The 19,551-nt window shown below is 34.3% G+C and overlaps 2 protein-coding genes across 2 annotated transcripts; one reads left to right on the top strand and one right to left on the bottom strand.

Annotated features, from left to right (window-relative positions):
- Nucleotides 1–622: 622 nt before the first annotated feature.
- LOC120083232 (BAG family molecular chaperone regulator 5, mitochondrial) lies at nt 623–1,656 on the top strand. The gene has a single exon (XM_039038898.1). It carries the CDS (start codon nt 797–799, stop codon nt 1,391–1,393), a length of 597 nt encoding a protein of 198 aa, XP_038894826.1. The 5' UTR covers nt 623–796; the 3' UTR covers nt 1,394–1,656.
- Nucleotides 1,657–6,617: 4,961 nt separating this feature from the next.
- LOC120083991 (secreted RxLR effector protein 161-like) lies at nt 6,618–7,346 on the bottom strand. Its single transcript, XM_039039896.1, has one exon. The coding sequence runs from the start codon at nt 7,344–7,346 to the stop codon at nt 6,618–6,620; it is 729 nt and encodes a 242-aa protein (XP_038895824.1).
- Between the last annotated feature and the right edge of the window lie 12,205 nt (nt 7,347–19,551).

Raw genomic sequence — 19,551 nt, 5'->3', positions numbered from 1 at the left:
GTGGTGGTTGACGCTGACGCTGACGAGTGACGGTTGAGTCGCTGAGGCTGACCTATCGAGATTTGAGTTTTTGAGAAGTGAGAAGTTGAAACTTGTAAAGGAAGGAAAGGAAACCAAAATGTCAAAATGGAACTGAAGCGTGAATTCATAACTTAAGTGTGAATTCAGGTTCTTGGATCGGTTTGGTTCGAACCAAATTTTTATCCTATAAACCCACGAACCGAACCGACCTATTTGGGTTTATTAAAAAAAACCCAAACCAAACTATTTTTTTTTTTAAACAGGATTAGGTTGCTCGGTTTGTTCGAGTCTTCTATTTTTTTGATACCCCAATTTCTTACCAATAGAGTTGAATTCTTATCTAAATTTCAAAAATAAAAACAACCTTTTTTAAAAAAAAAAAATTCAAATCTTGACTTAATTTTTGAAAATATTAGTAAAAACTAACTAACAAAAACAAAAATTTAGATGTAAAAAATTTGTTTGGTGGGGCTAAGTTTTCGTTGAAATAATTAACTGAAACAGCAAAGTAATTTAAAAAGATTTATAAATTTTAAAATAAGATAAAATTTAACGAAAAAAAATGAAAAGAGAGGTAAAGTAGAATGATTATGGTCCACTAGTGGAAAAGTAGATCATCGGATGCTCGTACAACGGTCGGCACTCTGCTCCTCCAAATCTCAACATAAAATTATACTTTCAATTTATTATATCACTTTCTTTTTTAAAAAAAATTATTAATATTCCACTTCCAGCCTTCTTCTCCGTCGCTGTTGACCGTCGATCCCCTTCCTCCATGAATACCACATCCTTCTACTACAGCACCACCACCTCTTTCTCCCACTCTTTTCACAATGACCATTCTACCCCTCCCAATTCCACCGCAATCCTCATCCAACCTCATCCTCCTCCCCTCCAATCCTCCGCCGCCGCCAAGATCCAAGCCGCCTACCGATCTCACCGGATCCGCAATCTCTTCAAAACAATCGTAGCTGTCGACAGAGAAGCCGATCAGATCCAGTCTCTAATCCAACGCCAGGAGACGGTCGACGCCGTCAGGAGCAACGAACTCGAGAAGCTGAAGATGAACGAAGCCTTGATGAGTCTTCTTCTGAGGCTGGACTCGGTGCCGGGAATTGATCTGGCGGTGAGGGAGGCAAGGAGGAAGGTCAGCCGTCGGATCGTCGGCCTGCAGGAGATCTTGGACGCCGTGTCGGAGGCGAAGGTGGACTTCAATGGATGGGACTGCGACGGATTTGTGAGGAATTGGGACGAGACGGTGGCGGAGATGGAGGCGGAGGTTTGCCGGGAGAGAGGCGGCGATGAAATGGAGAGGTTCTGTGCTCAGTACTTAGGGTTCCGTTGCTTCCGGAGGTTTCTTAGTGGGTCCTGATCTGCCGTGGAGTTGCGTATAGTTGTTTTGAACGTGTATAATAAGGTTTAGACACGTGTTTTATTTGTATTATTATTTTATTTTGGTAACTTAAGGATTTGTAAAATGTGTGTATTATAAATTACAAAGTAGAGGAAGGAAGTTAAATTAGTATGATATATAATCTAGTGGAACAACTGAATGTGTTATCAAATATTTTAGTGGTTAAATTATAGAGCTTATTGTGAGTTTCTAGTCCACTTGGAACTATAAAGGGGTGTACATTTTAGAGAATGAATTAAATTTTTATTTACATATCATTTGGTAATCAATTAGGTCCCATTTGATAATAATTTGATTTTTTTAATTTTTGTTTTTAAAAATTAAGTCTATTTTATTCACATTTCTTATCGTGAGTTGTATCTTTATCAAGTACAATGACTGAATTCTTAGTCAAATTCTAAAAACAAAAATAACTTTTTGAAAACTACTTTTTTTAGTCATCAAAATTTAAAAGTAGATAACAAAAGAAAAATTTGGGAGTAGAAGTAGTGTTATGACTTAATTTTCAAAAACAAAAACAAATAACAAAATGGTTAACAAATGGACTCTTAATTTTTAGTTTTTAACTTTAAGAAAAAAGATTTGTTTAATATCCAAATTAGTTTTCTGGTTTTTTAATTTAAAAAGTATTTTCTTAAAATGGTAGGGAATTTTTAGGAATGAAAAAAAGAAAGAAAAAAAAAAAGAAAAAGTGTTTTCAAAAAGATATATATAAGTAAAAAAAAATGTTTTCAATATATATATAGAGAATTTTAGGAACGAAAAAAATAAAGAAAGAAAAAGTTTTTCAGAAGATATATATAAGTAAAAAAAAAGTGTTTTCCATAGTGCGACCTTTTATTTTAATATTGTAGTTTGACAAAATAATTAGGAAATTATAGTGGTTTCGAAAATATTTAGAAAAATATGGTAGTATGGTAGAGTTACAAAAGGTCGAGATTTGAACACTCATCAACTAATGGAAAAAAAAAAAAAAACTAGTCAAATTATGTCGAGAGTCGAAGATTCGACCAAACAAGGTTGAAAGTTGAAGACTTACCCATCTGCTGCACACTGCACGAAGCCGCCTGGCAAAGCAGGTCGAGACTTGAAGACTCGACCAAACAAGGTCAAGACTTAAAGACTCACCCATACGCACATTGCACAGACCTGTTGCAACACACCGTCTGCCATCTGATACACCCTTATCTTGTCACATCAACATCTTTTTTGGCAGCAGTAGGTCAAGTTTTCAAGCTTCGACCTATTTCTTTTTAACAACCCACTCCTCCTTTCTCCCACCACTTTTCATTTTTTAGACTTCCGATGTTTTCTTCTCTTCTGAATTTGTCTTCTTTCCTAAATCCACCGATTACTCTTCCTAACCCATCGACTGCACATTCCCCACAAGTCTTCTTTTCTCCTCGTTCCCACATATTAATCAATTTATTTCGAACATTGTTACTACTTTTCTAGTCTTATTTCCCACTTTTGTAGTTCAAGTTGTTTGGTACATTTACGCTACTAAATTCCTATTTTTCTAAAATAATTATAATTTTTGTCTCTATTTTCATACTAACGGTAATGACCCAACTATTTGAGTACTCTGACAAAGGCCGTTACGACTAAATACACATTTAAAACCCAGATATTTTGTTTAAAAAAATCATTAAAATAATAAGAATAGTTTTTCCAAAATGAACTCGAAAACAAATAAATAATAAATAAATAAAACTTTTGTTTGGGGCCCCTAAAATAATCAAGAAAAAAAAATAACTTAAATCGATAAAATTTTGACCAACATCGAGTTTCAAATCAAAACTTTTAAATAGCTTGAAACGTAAACTGAGCAGAAGCGATTTACATGTCCCATATGGCACGATCACAGGTCCCTCTCATCACCTGCGGTCCATTCCTATCGTTAGCTGAAAAACATAAATTAGGAAAGGTTGAGTATAAAATACTCAGTAAGTATCCCATTATCGGGATCAAATTATGCATCCACGAGCAGAGAATAATGGGCCTGTGGCTCAAACAACTACATCTGTCTTAGATGATGAAAATAAACCAAATGACGTACTGTCTTGTCTTGACTTGCATGTCTAGTACGCCCAAACATGGAAAAGTAATATGAACGTGAACTTTTTGATTCACGCATGTCTAGCGGCCGAAGGCACACCGTCAAATATGGAAAAATAACATGAAAGTGAACTTATCGATTCACGCATGTCTAGCGGCCCAAAGACACACCGTCAAACATGAAACTAGACCTGTCGGTCCTTTAAAATAAAACATGCATCAAGGCAAGACGATAAACTGCCCTATTGGTCTAATCAAGCAATACATAGTTTCAGTACTGTTTAGAATTTCAAACATGCTCATAATACTCATAACTGTCATGCAACAAGTATATCACAACGACAAAATCATGCTTCTAGAGTTCATTAATTAACTTTAAAAATCTAATCTAGGCCGCTTGACACAAAGGCACCGGTAATAGTACCACTTACCTCAACTTAAGCCAAGGACAGTTATCTCGACAACAAACTTCAACAATTTACTTGAACTAAAACCAACGAAAGGACCGAACAATCGTAAATCCTGCTAGAAAGCACGCCACTGATCTCCAAACTTCAAATAGTAAATGTTCAAAAACTCGTTTCCCTTGTTGGATAGTGATCAGAAACACTCCCAAACTTCAATCTAAAAGCGAAACATAAAGGATATCAACCAATTTGGGCCAAAAGCTAATGGGTGTTAAGAACCTCCAAGAATTCTAAAACTTAACCAAAATATCAATTTCAATGACAATGGTATCAGCAGCGGTAGCAATCATAGATAGGCAGCGGGTGTTGCTGTCGGACGACATAAATTATTTAGGCTAGCGACTTGTAGTGAGGGTCTTGCATGAGGAGGGTTTGTGAGAGTGAGAGAAGGGGAATTTCTAGTTTTATAGATTTTATTTAGCAATGATTATGAACAAAAAATACCTTCAAACAATGATCCAACCGTCCAAAATTAAACTCTATATGTCTCGAACATACTGACCAAATTTAAGTACGATCCAACGGTTTAAACTCTGACAATGACAATTTTGTGGAAGCTGACACTGAAAAATCGAATGTCTTTCTCCCCGATTTTTTTGCCTCTTTTCACTCCCATTTAATTTCGAAAAATCTCAATTCTTTTATATTTTTTTCAAATTTTGAAAAGATAAATAAAATATTTTATAACAACATATCCAAATCTCCAAAGATTCTATTAAATTAATAAATCAATTAACTTTTCAAATTATCTTAATTTAGGCTTCAAAAACCAAAATTAGATGGCATAAGATCCATCAATTTGATATAAATTAAATCCTTCCAAATATTTAAATCAATTCAAAACCACATGAAATTAATTATCTCCTTAATTTTTTTTTTATAAATTAGCTCTAAAATCCAAAATCAAAAGGAAGCAAAATTCAATATTTTCAAGATAATTAGTTCGAATATCTAATCAATTAAATTCAATTTAACCAATAAAAGTTTTTCAATTATTTCAATTTAATCTCAATTTCCCAAATGAAAGAAAAATTTAAACTTAATAATTTTAGATAATTAACTTAAATTTTTCTGAAATTCGGGATGTTACATTTTCCCCTTCTTAAGAAACTTTTGCCCTTGAAAGTTCAAATCCTTAAAGGCTCGTGATACTTAGTACTTGTCTCATCCTCATGTTTCCAAATTGCTTCTTCAGATCGATAATTCTGCCAAAGAACTTTTAATTAGCACTAACTCCACGTTTCAGAAAGTCTTCACCTCCTACCATGAATTGTATAACTTATCTGAGATAATATCATGTTACTCTTTAATCTTAAAACAAACACATATCACCATTTAGACCCTTCTATGCACGAGTCTAAAAACCTCACTTAAATGAAACTCTTGAAGTCCCCATATACTGTATAGCATTTGTCATTCCAATATACATCACATAACCTCATAATAGTTGTAACCATTACCTGATGCCAGTTTCAAAGATAAAGACCTTCATGATTGCATACATCTATATTGAGAATATTCATACTCCATAAAGTAGGTCACCTCACTGTCCATGCAACAAAAAACATATCTCTCATGGCATCTCAAGTCTAGGATTTAGAATTCGGATTCAACACCTAATTTCCCTGACAATCCCCTGCAACCGAGATACGCTATCATATTCAATCCATAATAGTTGATACAAATTCGTGTGAATCATCTTTCTTTCCTAATAAACAAAGTTGGTGTGCTCCAAGGCAAAACATTAAGGCACATATGAAACACTTTGCTAAATGGTTCTTGTATCAGTGTTAGGCTATTCCAATTCTACTAAAGTCCTTCTATGAGGAGCCTTAAGGATAGGAGTTACTCTCAACTCAAGTTCATCTCTAGTGTTAGGGGTCATTTTGGGAGATTAAATTTACTCAACCTTAGTACTCATATAGCTTGTTTCTTACTTGGAGCTAGATTACTTTCACCTTCAAATCAAATCGATGGCTTCATTAAATCCTTGTTCTAGATATTGGTGTCCACAATCAAAACCTCTAAACCTTGCTAATACCTTTCAACGTCTTTCCCCTCTTTAACGAGGCCTTTCCCCTTCCATTTCCATAGTTTCTAGCAACTATTGCTACTAAACATCCTTTCATGAAATGTTATTTCCTCTGACTCCACTATAATTTGAAGAAGATTGCTAAGCACTCTTCCAACGCGTGATAGTCTAGCTTAATCAAATTCTCATGCTAAAACTGTGTTCCATGACCAATAGCTTAGGCAGGATATCCATTCAACCAAAAAATACTAAGATCCATAGTTCCAAATAGTAATGAGATTGTTCATACCAACTCTAAAGGTTCGTAAACATATATTTCCTATCTTGGAAACCAAACCAAACCAAACCTTTGTTCTTAATCTCAAAACATTAATTCCTGTTACTTTCTCAAAAACAACAAAATATTTCTTAAATCCTTTCTTCTTCCCTTATCTTTTCCAAGACTATTAATAAGGAAAAACTGAATATATCAGTAAAGGGAAAGAAAAGTCATTTTCCCATCATTTCCTCACCACCAGTATTTATACACCAATAATGTAACTGAAAAATCAAAACTAACAAAATCTATACAACAGAAAATATAACAGAAGCTTAACTAATCCAAAATTACAACTAATATCCCCCCTCAAGTTGGACCATATAAATTGATTATACCCAACTTGCATAAAATGGAAAAGTAAGCAGGAGCAGGTAGAGCCTTTGTAAAAATATCAACGAGTTGTCCCTTAGATTGAACAGGAAAAAGTTTAAGAGAACCCTCAACAATTTCTCTTACAAAATGACAATCAAGCTCTATATGCTTAGTTCTCTCATGAAAAGCTAGATTAGTAGCAAGATATATGACTGCTTGATTATCACAAAAGATTATACATAGTTGCACAATTGGGAAACACAAATCTTTAAGTAAAGAAGTCAACCAAACAATTTCACAGGCCATGGAGGCAAGTGCTCGATATTCTGCTTCAATGGAAGAACGAGATACAACACTTTGCTTCTTAGATTTCCATGAAACAAGAGTGTCTCCCAAGAAAATACAAAAACCAGAAGTGGATTTTCTTGTGTCAGAATAAGATGCCCAATCAAAATCTGAAAAAGCCTGCAATCTAAGAGTTTTTGTTGGAGATATCAAGATACCGTGCCTCGGTGATGACTTCAAGTATCTTAATAGATGATGAGCAGCTGCAAGGTGTGTTTTACATGGAGAAGCTACAAACTGACTTAGTTTTTTAACTGCAAAAACTATATCTGGCCGTGTAATGATGAGGTAGAGAAGTTTCTTAATCAATCGACGATAAGAAGAGGGATCTTTCAACAAATCAACATCCGACTTCTTCAACTTGGTATTAGGATCCATAGGAATAGAAACAGGTTTAGCACTTATGTAATGACCGGATCCTTACACATTATGATCCGACCGCTACGACATGCATACTTAGACTTTTCTATCATGATATGAGTTTTGGTGAAAATTTCAAAGAACATATCTAAATTTATTAATTAGATAGAAAAACTATATAAAAAGTTTATTTATCAAAACACCAGGATCCATAAAACATTAGCGTGGTGGTACAAAATGCATGTGCCTATAATAGTGAGTTTGATGGTTGGCCATTTGAGCAACGTCCAATTCTGTCATCTACGTTGTGTCCTTACCTACAAAGTCTGTAAAAATATAGGGTGAGTATATAATATACTTAGTAAGTAGTTCTCACGTAGGGTAGTGACCAAATGCACAATCACAAGCAACATGTCATGAAAACATATGGTTGGGACCGAAAACGTATAATAACATGTGGTGGTCGGTTATGCTTCCAACATAAATCTCTCCACCCTGATAGGAAGATGAGGACCTAAGAGAACTAACCCATCTGATGATTAGCGGGTCATGCAGTCAGTAGGGCCAGAGTTGCATCCAACATCAACCATTAGCATAAACGTAATATTGGACTAGAGGGGTGCAACCATACATACCCTGTTTAGTCCCTAGCATAAAACATAACGTAAGATTGGGCCTGGAGGGGTGCAACCATACACGCCCTACCAGCCCTGGAAGCATAAATTTCTCCGCCCTGATAGGAAGATGAGGACTTAAGCGGAAACTAACCCATCTGATGATTAGCGGGTCATGCAGTCAGTAGGGCCAGAGTCGCATCCAGCATCAACCATTAACATAAACATAAGATTAGACTGGAAGCATAACTTACACCTAATTAAAACTTAATTTTAACGTAATCGTGAACAAACATAATGCATGGGGTCCCTTGTAGAGAAACGTGTTCTAAACATGTAATACAATATAACAATTAACATAATCATGCAACATAATAAAGGTATACTACCATAGAACATTTAATGAGAGTGTGAGATAAACTACTTACTGTGATCTAGTTATTCCTTATTATTCTTTATGATTTGATCAGTAGAGCTTTCCCTTTTTAAACTAGAAGGAAATTTGGGCAGAATTTGGGTAGCACCTTACCCGAGCTTTTCTCTTTTAGCCTCACATAACTTTCTCACTCACACTTACTCTTTCACACGATTCTTTGTTACTGAGATTTGTTTGAGAATGGGTTAAATCTTCAGGCAAAGGGTCCTATTTATAGTAGTTTTTAGCTCTTCTCAGTGTGACAAATCATCCTACATGTGGCTTCTTTAAAATTACTTAGGGTTTAAGAATTCCTCTCAATAAGACACCTAATCTTGGCTAACGTTTTCCCTTACATCATCATTCTTTGTTTGTATTCAACTTTAGGGTTTTTCCATGTATAATCTATAAGATCATGGCCAAATTCAATGCATAATCCATGCTTCTGTCCAAATCTCACTCTCTTTGTTCTCAGAATCTCGCTCTCTTCAACTTTCTCGTTGGTTTGGCTCTCGTGACTCTCGCTCTCGCTCCCACTCTCTCCCATTGTCTCGTTGAGAATCTCGCTCTCTTTGCTCCTGCTCTCTCCAATTTTCTCTCCACGCTCGCTCTCTTCAATTTTCTCTCCAATCTCGCTAGTTTTCACGCGTGGTTGCCTTCACTGCTTGTGGATTCCACTTTCTCTTTTTAACTCTTTCAAATCTTAAGAGTATATGGGCAATTAATTCACCTCCAATTATTCCAATGAGCAGTGCCCAAACAAAAAGTTATCTACTGCCCGTTGTCTCCTGAATTAGCTAGCGTCCAACTTCTAATTAATTCTCCCTGATTCTTCTCCCTTATTCATTATTTTTGGATAATGAATAAATTTCCTTTTTTTTCCCTTCTAAATTTCCACCCGATTTTCCTATTAAATTTATATATTTTTCATTCTTAATTATTTATTTTATTTGTTTTCCTGCTTTCTAAATTAGGGTTAGGGTATTACATTTACCACCCCTTTAAACAAAATTTCGTCCTGCTTAATATTTGACACCTGTATGCGTACAAATCTGGGTCGTTACAACTTAACAAGCCAGCCTCTTCCAACAATTGAAAAGTATAGTGCCTCTGAGAAAAAGAGATACCTGTATGGGATCGTGCTAGGTCGAGGCCTAAGAAATATTTGAGATCACCAAGATCTTTGAGCTTAAAACGACTGTGCAACAATAACTTGTGTTGATTTAGCTGTTGTAAATTTGCTCCTGTGATGACTATATCATCAACATAAACAAAGAGGGCAATAAAAGAGTTACCTTGACCTCGAACAAACAGAGAATAGTCAGCTTTTGATTGAGTGAAGCCTAGCTCAATCAAAACATCAAAAAACTTGGAAAACCTCTGTCGCGAGGCTTGTTTCAAACCGTAGATGGATTTTTGAGTTTGCAGACAAGCTTACCATTTGAATGAGAAGAACCCGAAGGCTTGTAACCAAGAGAGAGATCCATATATACTTCCTCAAACAAATCACCATGGAGGAATGCATTATTAACATCTAATTGTATGAGATTCCAATTATGAGAGACACCCAAAGTAAGAAGAACGCGAACAGTAACCAACTTGGCAACAGGAGCAAAAGTCTTAATGAAATCCAATCCCTCTTGTTGAGTATAGCCCTTGGCAACGAGCCTTGCTTTGTATTGTTCTACTGTCCCATCGGCTTTGTGCTTGATCTTATAAACCCATTTGCAACCGATTGTATGTTTTTTTGGAGGTAACACCACAGCATCCTAAGTATCGTTATCTTCCATGGCCTGAATCTCAATTCTCATAGCCTCCTTCCAATGATAAAAAGGGATGACCTGATGGTAAAATTTGGGTTCATAATGAGAGGACATAGCCAAGGAAAAAGCTCAAAAATTTGGGGATAGATTTATATATGATAAGGCCGCAGATATGAGATAACGAGAGGAGGAAGAAGGCAAGGGGGTTAAGTGAATGAGGCTGCAATGGTAGTCTTGTATGTAAGAAGGGGGCTTAGAAATGCGATGGGATTTTCGGATTTCAAAATGAGAAACATGTGGATGGGATCGAGAGATGTTAGGCTGTGGGATGGAAGGAGAAATAGTCAGTGCAGAGGCAGGGGTAAGGGGCGGATTAAGCTATGAAGTGACAGGACTAGAAGGCTGTAAAGTTGGTAAATGAGGTGATTTATTTTGGTTTATAGGGAGTGCAGGGCTAAGGGAAAGAGAAGAACTTGCATCACTAGGACTGTCGATGGACTGGTTATTGGTGAAGGAAAAGTAATAGGAGTAGGGGAATTGGTAGGAGTGCTGGATAAAGAAGCCTACTCATAAGCCTACTGTTGGACAATATATGGGCTGAGAAGAAAAATCGACAGCCACTGATTTGGGTAAAACAAGGTTAGGAAGAAAAACCGGTTGTTCATTTGTGGAAGTAATTTTATGAAAGGGGAAACAAGATTCATGGAAGACAACATCCCGAGATATGAAAAACCTATTATTTTCAATATCAAACAACTTATAAGCTTTCATACCAAGTGGATAGCCAACAAAAACGGCAGTTGTGGCACGTGGTTGAAACTTGGTTCGGCCATTCTGTAAAGTAGATGCAAAACATAAGCATCCGAAGGTTCGAAGAAGAGAGTAATCAGCAGTTGTGCCATGTAAAATTTCATAGGGAGTCTTCTAGCTTAAGAGAGGTGATGGAGTACGGTTGATGAGGAAGACTGATGTCAGGATACATTCACTCCAAAAATGCAAAGGCACTCGAGACTGAAAGAAAAGGGCTCGACCAACATTCATTATGTGCTTATGTTTTCTCTCAACAACAGAGTTTTGCTCTGATCTTCCCACATAAGAAAACTGATGAATAACACCCTTCTGAAGAAAAAATTTAGTAAAACATAATTCGAGGGCATTGTCTGAACGAAAAACTTTGATTCTTTTATTGTATTGAGTTTCTACATACGCAAAAAAATGTGGAATGATAGAAAGAACATCAGACTTATTTTTCATAAAAAACACCCAAGTGTATCTACTATGATCATCAAACAAAGTAAGAAAATATCTATAACCAGCATATGAATATGTAGAAAGAGGTCCCCAAACATCAACATGTATAGTGTCAAAAAGAGTGAATGCTCGATGATTGTGTGATTGGAAAGCTAATCTCTTCTGTTTGCCAACTGAAAAATTTCACAAGGATGTGAATGATGTAATGAAGATGGTATTGACAAAATGGTCTTTAAAGCAGATAAACAAGATAAAGAAGGGTGGCCAAGCCTGGAATGCCACAACTCAATCGAAGATTGTGAAACAACATTGATAGTAGACGAAGCATGCACAAAATCAACAGCTTCATATGGATTCTCCAGGAGATACAAACCATCATGTAGTTTACTTCTACCAATCGTCTTCAAAGTGGATTTGGCTTGAATATCACAATATCCATTGGGAAATTGAACAGACAGAGAGTTATCAGACATGTGAGCACTTATAGATAATAAATTGTATTGAAATTCGGGTATAAATAGCACATGATGAAGAGTTATAGACCGAAAAGGACAAGTGAGCTAGCATAATGAACTGGTATGTATGTTTTGTTAGGCAAAAGGACAGAACTAGCAAAAGGCCTCAAATTAGCAAACATATGTTTTTGAAAACATATATGTGTAGAAGCACCGGAGTAAAAAATCTAGCCCCCGAAAGGAATATTGGAAGAATAAGTACCTGCTACATGATTAATAGCATCATTGTCAACCTTAACAGCAGCAAGTTTGGACTGAAGCATAGTAAGTATATTATGACACCGAGTAAGGGTGTCATTGTTGAGGTTAACAGAGGATGTAGGTGTTGTGGGAGTAGTATCAACAGTCGAGCTTGCAGTAAAAGGGGCATCATTTGGAACCTTATGAACTTGATTAGTTGTTCTGTTTCTTGGCTTGTAACTGGGCGGATAACCGTGCAACTTGTAGCATTTATCATTGGTGTGGCCAGAAATGTGACAATATGTGCAAATAGGACGATTCTTGTTTTGCTTGGATGAATTATTGGTATTGTGGTTAAGCTAGGACTGGGAATTATTTTCAGACTTGTGGACGGCTAAAGTGACAGTAGCTGATGGTCGAGCAGAGGCAGAAAGATACTGTTCTTGTTGAACAATTACGGAGTAAGCCTTATTGATTGGTGGGGAAGGGTCCATAAGAAGTATCTGGGAACGAGCATGGTTATATTCATCATTCAAACCTATCAGAAAACACAACAAATATTCAAATTGGATGAAGTCATGAGTGGATCGAACACCACCACAAGTACATTTACCACATGTGCAACCCGGTTGATAAGAAATATATTCATCCCAAAATCTTTTAGTTTTGGAAAAATACATAGTTGCTAAATCTTGTTCTTGTTTCAGATTAGACAACCCATGTTTTAATTGAAAAATACGAGGACCATTCCTGAAACCTATCTTGAAGATCAAGCCAAATCTCCCTAGCAAAATTGGTGAAAAGAATGCTGGATGAAATTTGCTTTGAAACAGAGTTTAAGATCCAGGCAATCATAACATTGTTATTTCGAATCCAAAGAGGAAGGAGATCACCTATGGGCTGAACGAAAGAGCCATCAATGATGGCCTAATTTGTTGCGAAATCGACAAGGCAAGAATCATCAAGCACCTCCATGTAACATAATTGGTGTTGGTGAGAGGCTCAGTGACAAGAAAAAGGTTGGAGGTATCGCTATGATGAAGGAAGTAAGGGTTTTTATGAGAAATGGAAAAAGATTCTTGGTTGGAATTGATAAAATTAATTGATGAGATAGACGGCGTTGGAATATTTACCGGAATATTGCCCGAAAAACTGATTGAAAGTGGTAGAAGATCGGACAAAGGAGGAGTGGTTCATGGCTAATTGGCGTGCGAAGGAAGACGACAAGAAGAAAGTTTTTTAAAAAACTTCTGATACCATATTAATAAGAAAAAAACTAAATGTATCAGTAAAGGGAAAGAAAAGTCATTTCCCATTTTTTATCATTTCCTCACCACCAATATTATACACCAATAATGTAGCTCAAAAATCAAAAACTAACAAAACTATACAACAAAAAATATAACAGAAGCAAATCTATATAACAGAAGTTTAACTAATCCAAAATTACAACTAATGAAGACCACCAAATCCAGGAGCTCTTTTTCACTTTCCTAATGAAATATATTTGTACCAAAATATGTGACTTTCGAATTCCCTTTCACAATCTACAATCCAACAACCTAAGTAAGCTATATAATATATATAATATATATAATATTATATATATTATATATATTGGAATAATGCCTACTATAGTCCAAAGTTCCAAATGGTAATAAGAGGTTCCTCCTTTACACTAAAACCAACGCCTTGTATCCACCCATATCAAGTTTTAAAATCCAAATCATATTTAACTATTTGGAAGTGTTGAACATATTAATTTCCATTTACCTCTCCAAATTTTTTTTTTTTAAAAAAAAAAAAAAAAAAAAAAAAAAAAAAAAACCTTTCCTTAAATACTTTTATTTTTCTTCATATTTATCATTGCTTAACCCAACTACTTGAAGGTGCACTTTTCACTTTCAGAGTGAAACATAATCCCTAAACCAAGACATATGACCCTTTATAACCTTTTACATAAATCTAAAATTCTATTCTAAACTTGGAACCATAATAGTGTATCCCCACAATATAACATTGCTTTTAAACTTCAAAATGTTTATCCTTCCTTTTGGTATAGTTAATTAATCTTGAACCTTTTCATTGCAACAAACACATAGTTCAAACCCAAACACCTTAAGAATTTTTCAATCCAAAAACTCTCCCATCTAAAGGCAACTATAGTTCAAACATCTTGGCATTCCTTGACCAATTCATCTTACCTAAGTCTTGTAAAGAGTTCCTCATACTATCGCTTTATGCTCCATCTAGTAATTCTTCTTCTTTTTAGGCACGTTACATAAAGAACCAAAACACCATACATTACTCGGTCCACCAACTTCGATACCATGAAAGTGATCATGACCTATTAACCCTTTCAAAATTTTCCTTGGAACATTTTTTACTTAATGTCTAGTAATCCTTAATAGAATTTATAGTCTCTTTTTTACATCTTTCTTATCTTATAAAGAAACTTTAATCTCGTAACTAAGAACGTGTGCCTTGTGATAAAGTTCTTTGTAGCACCACTAGTTTTATTCTCGTAACGCAAAACTTAATATTATTCCCCAGTGAATTTCCAATTCACCCACCTTATTCTATAGCTTAACCAAATACATCCATTTCTTTCGTTCATGTCATAAGTGCATAACACTTCATAGTTCTATCAGGTTTTAATATCCCTAAACAGAAATATATGTCTGTTTCTAACAGTCCGTCCATGAATTAAACTAACGCCAAATGGCCTTATTATGATCCTTCTTTCTTTCCATAACACAAAATATCATCTCATATTAACTTCTTTTAGGTCGTTAAACTAGCAATAACAATCAGTCAATACATAAAGCTTAGACATGAAGCCTTTTAAACATAATTTCCATAAAACATTTAATGAAAGAATATACCTGGCGAGGATGAAGGATCCGTGAATAGCCATAAGGGACACAAAACGAAGACTTACATCATAAGTCAGTCTACAAAACCTAAAACTTAGGCTCTGATACCAACTCTAATGATCTAACCTTTCGAGTACCTGAAAAAGACCGTTATAACTAAATACACATTTAAAACCCATATATTTTGTTCAAAAAAAAATCATTAAAACAATAAGAATAGTTTTTCCAAAATAAACTCGAAAACAAATAAATAATAAATAAATAAAACTTTTGTCCGGGGCCCCTAAAATAATGAAGAAAAAAAAAACTTAAATCGATAAAATTTTGACCAACATCGAGTCTCAAATCAAAACTTTTAAATAGCTTGAAAACGTAAACTGAGCGGAAGCGATTTACATGTCCCATATGGCACGATTGCAGGTCCTTCTCGTCACCTGCCGGTTCATTCCTATCCTTACCTGAAAAACATTAATTAAGAAGGTTGAGTATAAAATACTCAATAAGTGATCCCATTACTGGAATTAGGCTATGCATCCACGAGCAAAGAATGATGGGCCCGTGACTCAAACAACTACATCTATCTTAAATGATGAAAATAAAACAAAGGACGTAATGTCTTGCCTTGACTTGCATGTCTAGTGGCCTGATGGCACACCATCAAACATGGAAAGTTAACATCAACGTGAACATATCGATTCACGCATGTCTAGTGGCCCGTAGGCACACCGTCAAACATGAAAAAATTACATGAATGTGAACCTGTCGATTCACACATGTCTAGTAGCCTGAAGGCACACTGTCAAACATGGAAAAATAACATGAATGTGAACCTGTCGATTCACGCATGTCTAGCAACCCGAAGGCACACCATCAAATATGAAAAAATAACATGAACGTGAACTTGTCAATTCACGCATGTCTAGCAGCCCGAAGGCACACCGTCAAACATGAAAAAATAACATGAACGTGAACTTATCGATTCACGCATGTCTAGCGGCCCGAAGGCATACCGTCAAATATGGAAAAATAACATGAACATTAACCTGTTGATTCACGCATGTCTAACGGTCCAAAGGCACACCTCAAACATGAAACTAGACTCGTCAGTCGTATGAAATAAAATATGCATTAAGGCGAGACGGTAAACTGTCCTATTTGTCTAATCATGCATCACATACATAGTTTCAGTACTGTTTAGAATTTCAAACATGCTCATAATACTCATAATTGCATGCAACAAATATATCACAACGATAAAATCATGCTTCTAGAGTTCATTAATTAACTTTAAAAATCTAATATAGGTCGCCTGACACGAAGACATCGGTAATACTACCATTTACCTCAAATTAAGTCAAGGACAGTTATCTCAACAATCAACTCCAACAATTTACTTGAACTAAACCAACAAAAGGACCAAATGATCGTAAATCCTGCTAGAAAGCACGCCATTGATCTCCAAACTTCGAATAGTAAATGTTCAAAAACTCGTTTTCCTTGTTGGATAGTGACCAGAAACGCTCCCAAACTTCAATCTAAAAGCGAAACATAAAGGATATCAATCAATTTGGGTCAAAAGCTAATGAGTGGTCAAGAACCTCCAAGAATTCTAAAATTTACCCAAAATATCAATTTCGATGACAATGGTATCAACAGCGGTGGCAACCATAGATAGGCAGCAGGTGTTGCTGTCGAACGACATAAATAGTTTAGGCTAGCGGCGGATAGTGAGGGTCTTGCATGAGGAGTGTTTGTGAGAGTGAGAGAGAAGGAGAATTTCTAGTTTTACATATTTTATTCAGCAATGATTACAAACAAACCATATCTTCAAACAACGATCCAACCGTCAGAATGATCAAATTTGAGCACGATCCAATAGTTCAAACTTCTACAATCAACAATTTTGTGGAAGTTGCCGCTGAAAAACCGAATTGCTTTCTCCCTGATCTCTTTTCACTCTCATTTAATTTCGAAAAATCTCAATTCTTTTGTTTTTTTTTTCAAATTTTGAAAAGATAAATAAAATATTTTATAACAATATATCCAAAATCTTTAAAGATTCTATTAAATTATTAAATCAATTAACTTTTCAAATTATCTTAATTTAGGCTTCAAAAACCTAAATTAAATGGCATAAGATCCATCAATTTGATATAAATTAAATCGTTACAGATATTTAAATCAATTCAAAACCATATGCAGTTAATTATCTCTTTAATTTTTTTTTTAAGTTGACCCTAAAATCCAAAATCAAAGGGAAGCAAAATTCAATATTTTCAAGATAATTAGTTTGAATATCTAATCAATTAAATTCAATTTAACCAATAAAAATTTTTCAATTATTTCAATTTAATCTAAATTTCCGAAATGAAAGGGAAATTTAAACTCAATAATTTTAGATAATTAACTTAAATTTTCCTAAAATTCAGGATGTTACACTAACACTCCTTGGAATGAGGAGTTGTACGACTTCGACGAGATTTCGAAAGAGAAGTACCATTCGGAGTGTGCCCAGGAACTCTTCGCAAATTTCCAATGCTTTGTTGCTGTTTGGGAAACAAAGAACCAAGAAAAGGTACCACTAAATTTCTATTTGTTAATTATAGTAAATAAGTTATACATCCATATTCTCATATTATTCTATTTTTTCGTAGTTTTGTTGTTGTGATGGATAACAAATAACAAGAAAAGAGGGACCGTTCTCTTTAAGCGAAAAAAGTGGTCCACTGTTGAATTTATGAGTTTACTTTTTATTTACTACTAGTTTTTTTTTTTAATATTTTCTTATATTTATATTATGCTAGACATACCATTTTAATGTTCTTATTTATTTTTGTAATGGTTATTGAATTCAGGAATATTTATATTTTGATGTTAGGAATTTCTTTACCTATAGTTTAATGTTCTTATTCATATTATACTAGATCTACCATGTTAATGTTGTCTTTTATATTTTAAATAATATTAGGTTTTGTTAATATTAGAGTTTTTAACATTTAGACTTTTCTTTAAAAAAAAAAAGTTTAGTATTAGAGTTACATTTTCTAGTACAGTTTAGTTATATGAGTGATTTTTTTTTTTTTTTTTTTTTTTTTGCATTGTAGATATTATATAGGGCTAGATGCATAAATAGAATTTAAGCCCAAAATAATAGAATATGTAGTACAAGGATAAAATAATTGCATATATAGATCAAAAAATGGTAAAAGACTAAAAAACCCATGCCTAGCCACCATTTTGTTCGCTTCTTCCCGATTTTCTCAAATTAAAAGCTATCAATGATAGTCACTGATAGCTGCTATCAGCTGCTATCGCTGATAGCTTCTATCAATTGCTATCGATGATAGTTGCTATCAGCGATAGCTTTCAATTTGAGAAAAATTAATACAATCTTGAAATATTGGCTTTTAATTTGCTATCAATTATTAGTAGCTATCATTGATTCACTTTCATCAATTGGAATCAACGTTGAAATATTACTACTTTAGGCTATCAGTGGCTATCAAATGATAGATTTATAAATAGTGATCAACTTTGAAAGAAGACCAACAATTTTGATTACCATAGTAGTTATCACTAATAATCTTTTATCATGGCTATCACTGATAGCAGCTATCAGTCGTTATCACTGATAGACTTTCATCAATTAGAATCAACCTTGAAATATTGACACTTAAGGCTATCAATGATAGACTTCTATAACTGGTTATCACCTTTGAAAGAAACTTGATATATAGATATCACCTAAGTTTTATCACCGATATCACTAACATAACTCATATTGTGGTTATCAGTGATAACTTCTTTCACTGATAACATCAATAATAAGATGTTATAAATGATCTCACTGATATCATGCTATCAGTGATAGTTCTCTATCATCGATAACGTGCTATCGGATAGCTTCTATCATCGATAACATGCTATTATTATTAGCTTCTATCACTGGTAACATGCTATCAGTAGTAGCTTCTATTAATCATAGCTACTGAACACCTTTTTGCCCCTTTTTTGTCCTCCCCAAATATTTATAAGTCTCTTTTCTTTTCGATGATAGATTTTATCACTGATAAACATGCTATTAGTGATAAATTATAGGTATTCCACTTACATTTTAGTTTGAGATTCAACTTTATTAATTCAATTCACTAAGTTTCCTATCAATGATAGATTTCTATAAGTGACTATTAACTATGAAAATATAATAAAAGATTAAGCTATCAATGGTAGAAAATATTAGGCTATCACTAATAAACTTTCATTTGCTATTTATATTTATTATTTGTTATAATAATCAAACTTGATGATTGGCTTGTTTGTATTAAGTCACTTATGAATTGAGTACTTTCAAGTCCTGCATGTGGAATTCAGCCTCATAATTCTTGTGAAAGAAAAAGGAAGAAGAAAAAAATTCAAATAAAAGAAAGAAAAATTTTAAAAAATAAGAGAAAGGGAAGAAGCAAAAACTGAAAAAAAGAAAGAAAATTAAATAGAAAAAAACGAAGCAAAAATAAAAAAATGAAAGAAAAACTAAAAAAAGAAAAAGAAAGGGAAGAAGCAAAAAACAGAGAAAGAAAAGAAAAAAATAATAATAAAAGATAAGGGAAGA

The sequence above is a fragment of the Benincasa hispida genome, chromosome 8 (genome assembly GCF_009727055.1).
Source record: "Benincasa hispida cultivar B227 chromosome 8, ASM972705v1, whole genome shotgun sequence".
Taxonomy (NCBI): domain Eukaryota; kingdom Viridiplantae; phylum Streptophyta; class Magnoliopsida; order Cucurbitales; family Cucurbitaceae; genus Benincasa; species Benincasa hispida.
The sequence above is the reverse complement of the archived record's forward strand: the minus strand, read 5'-3'. Positions and strand labels throughout refer to the sequence as shown.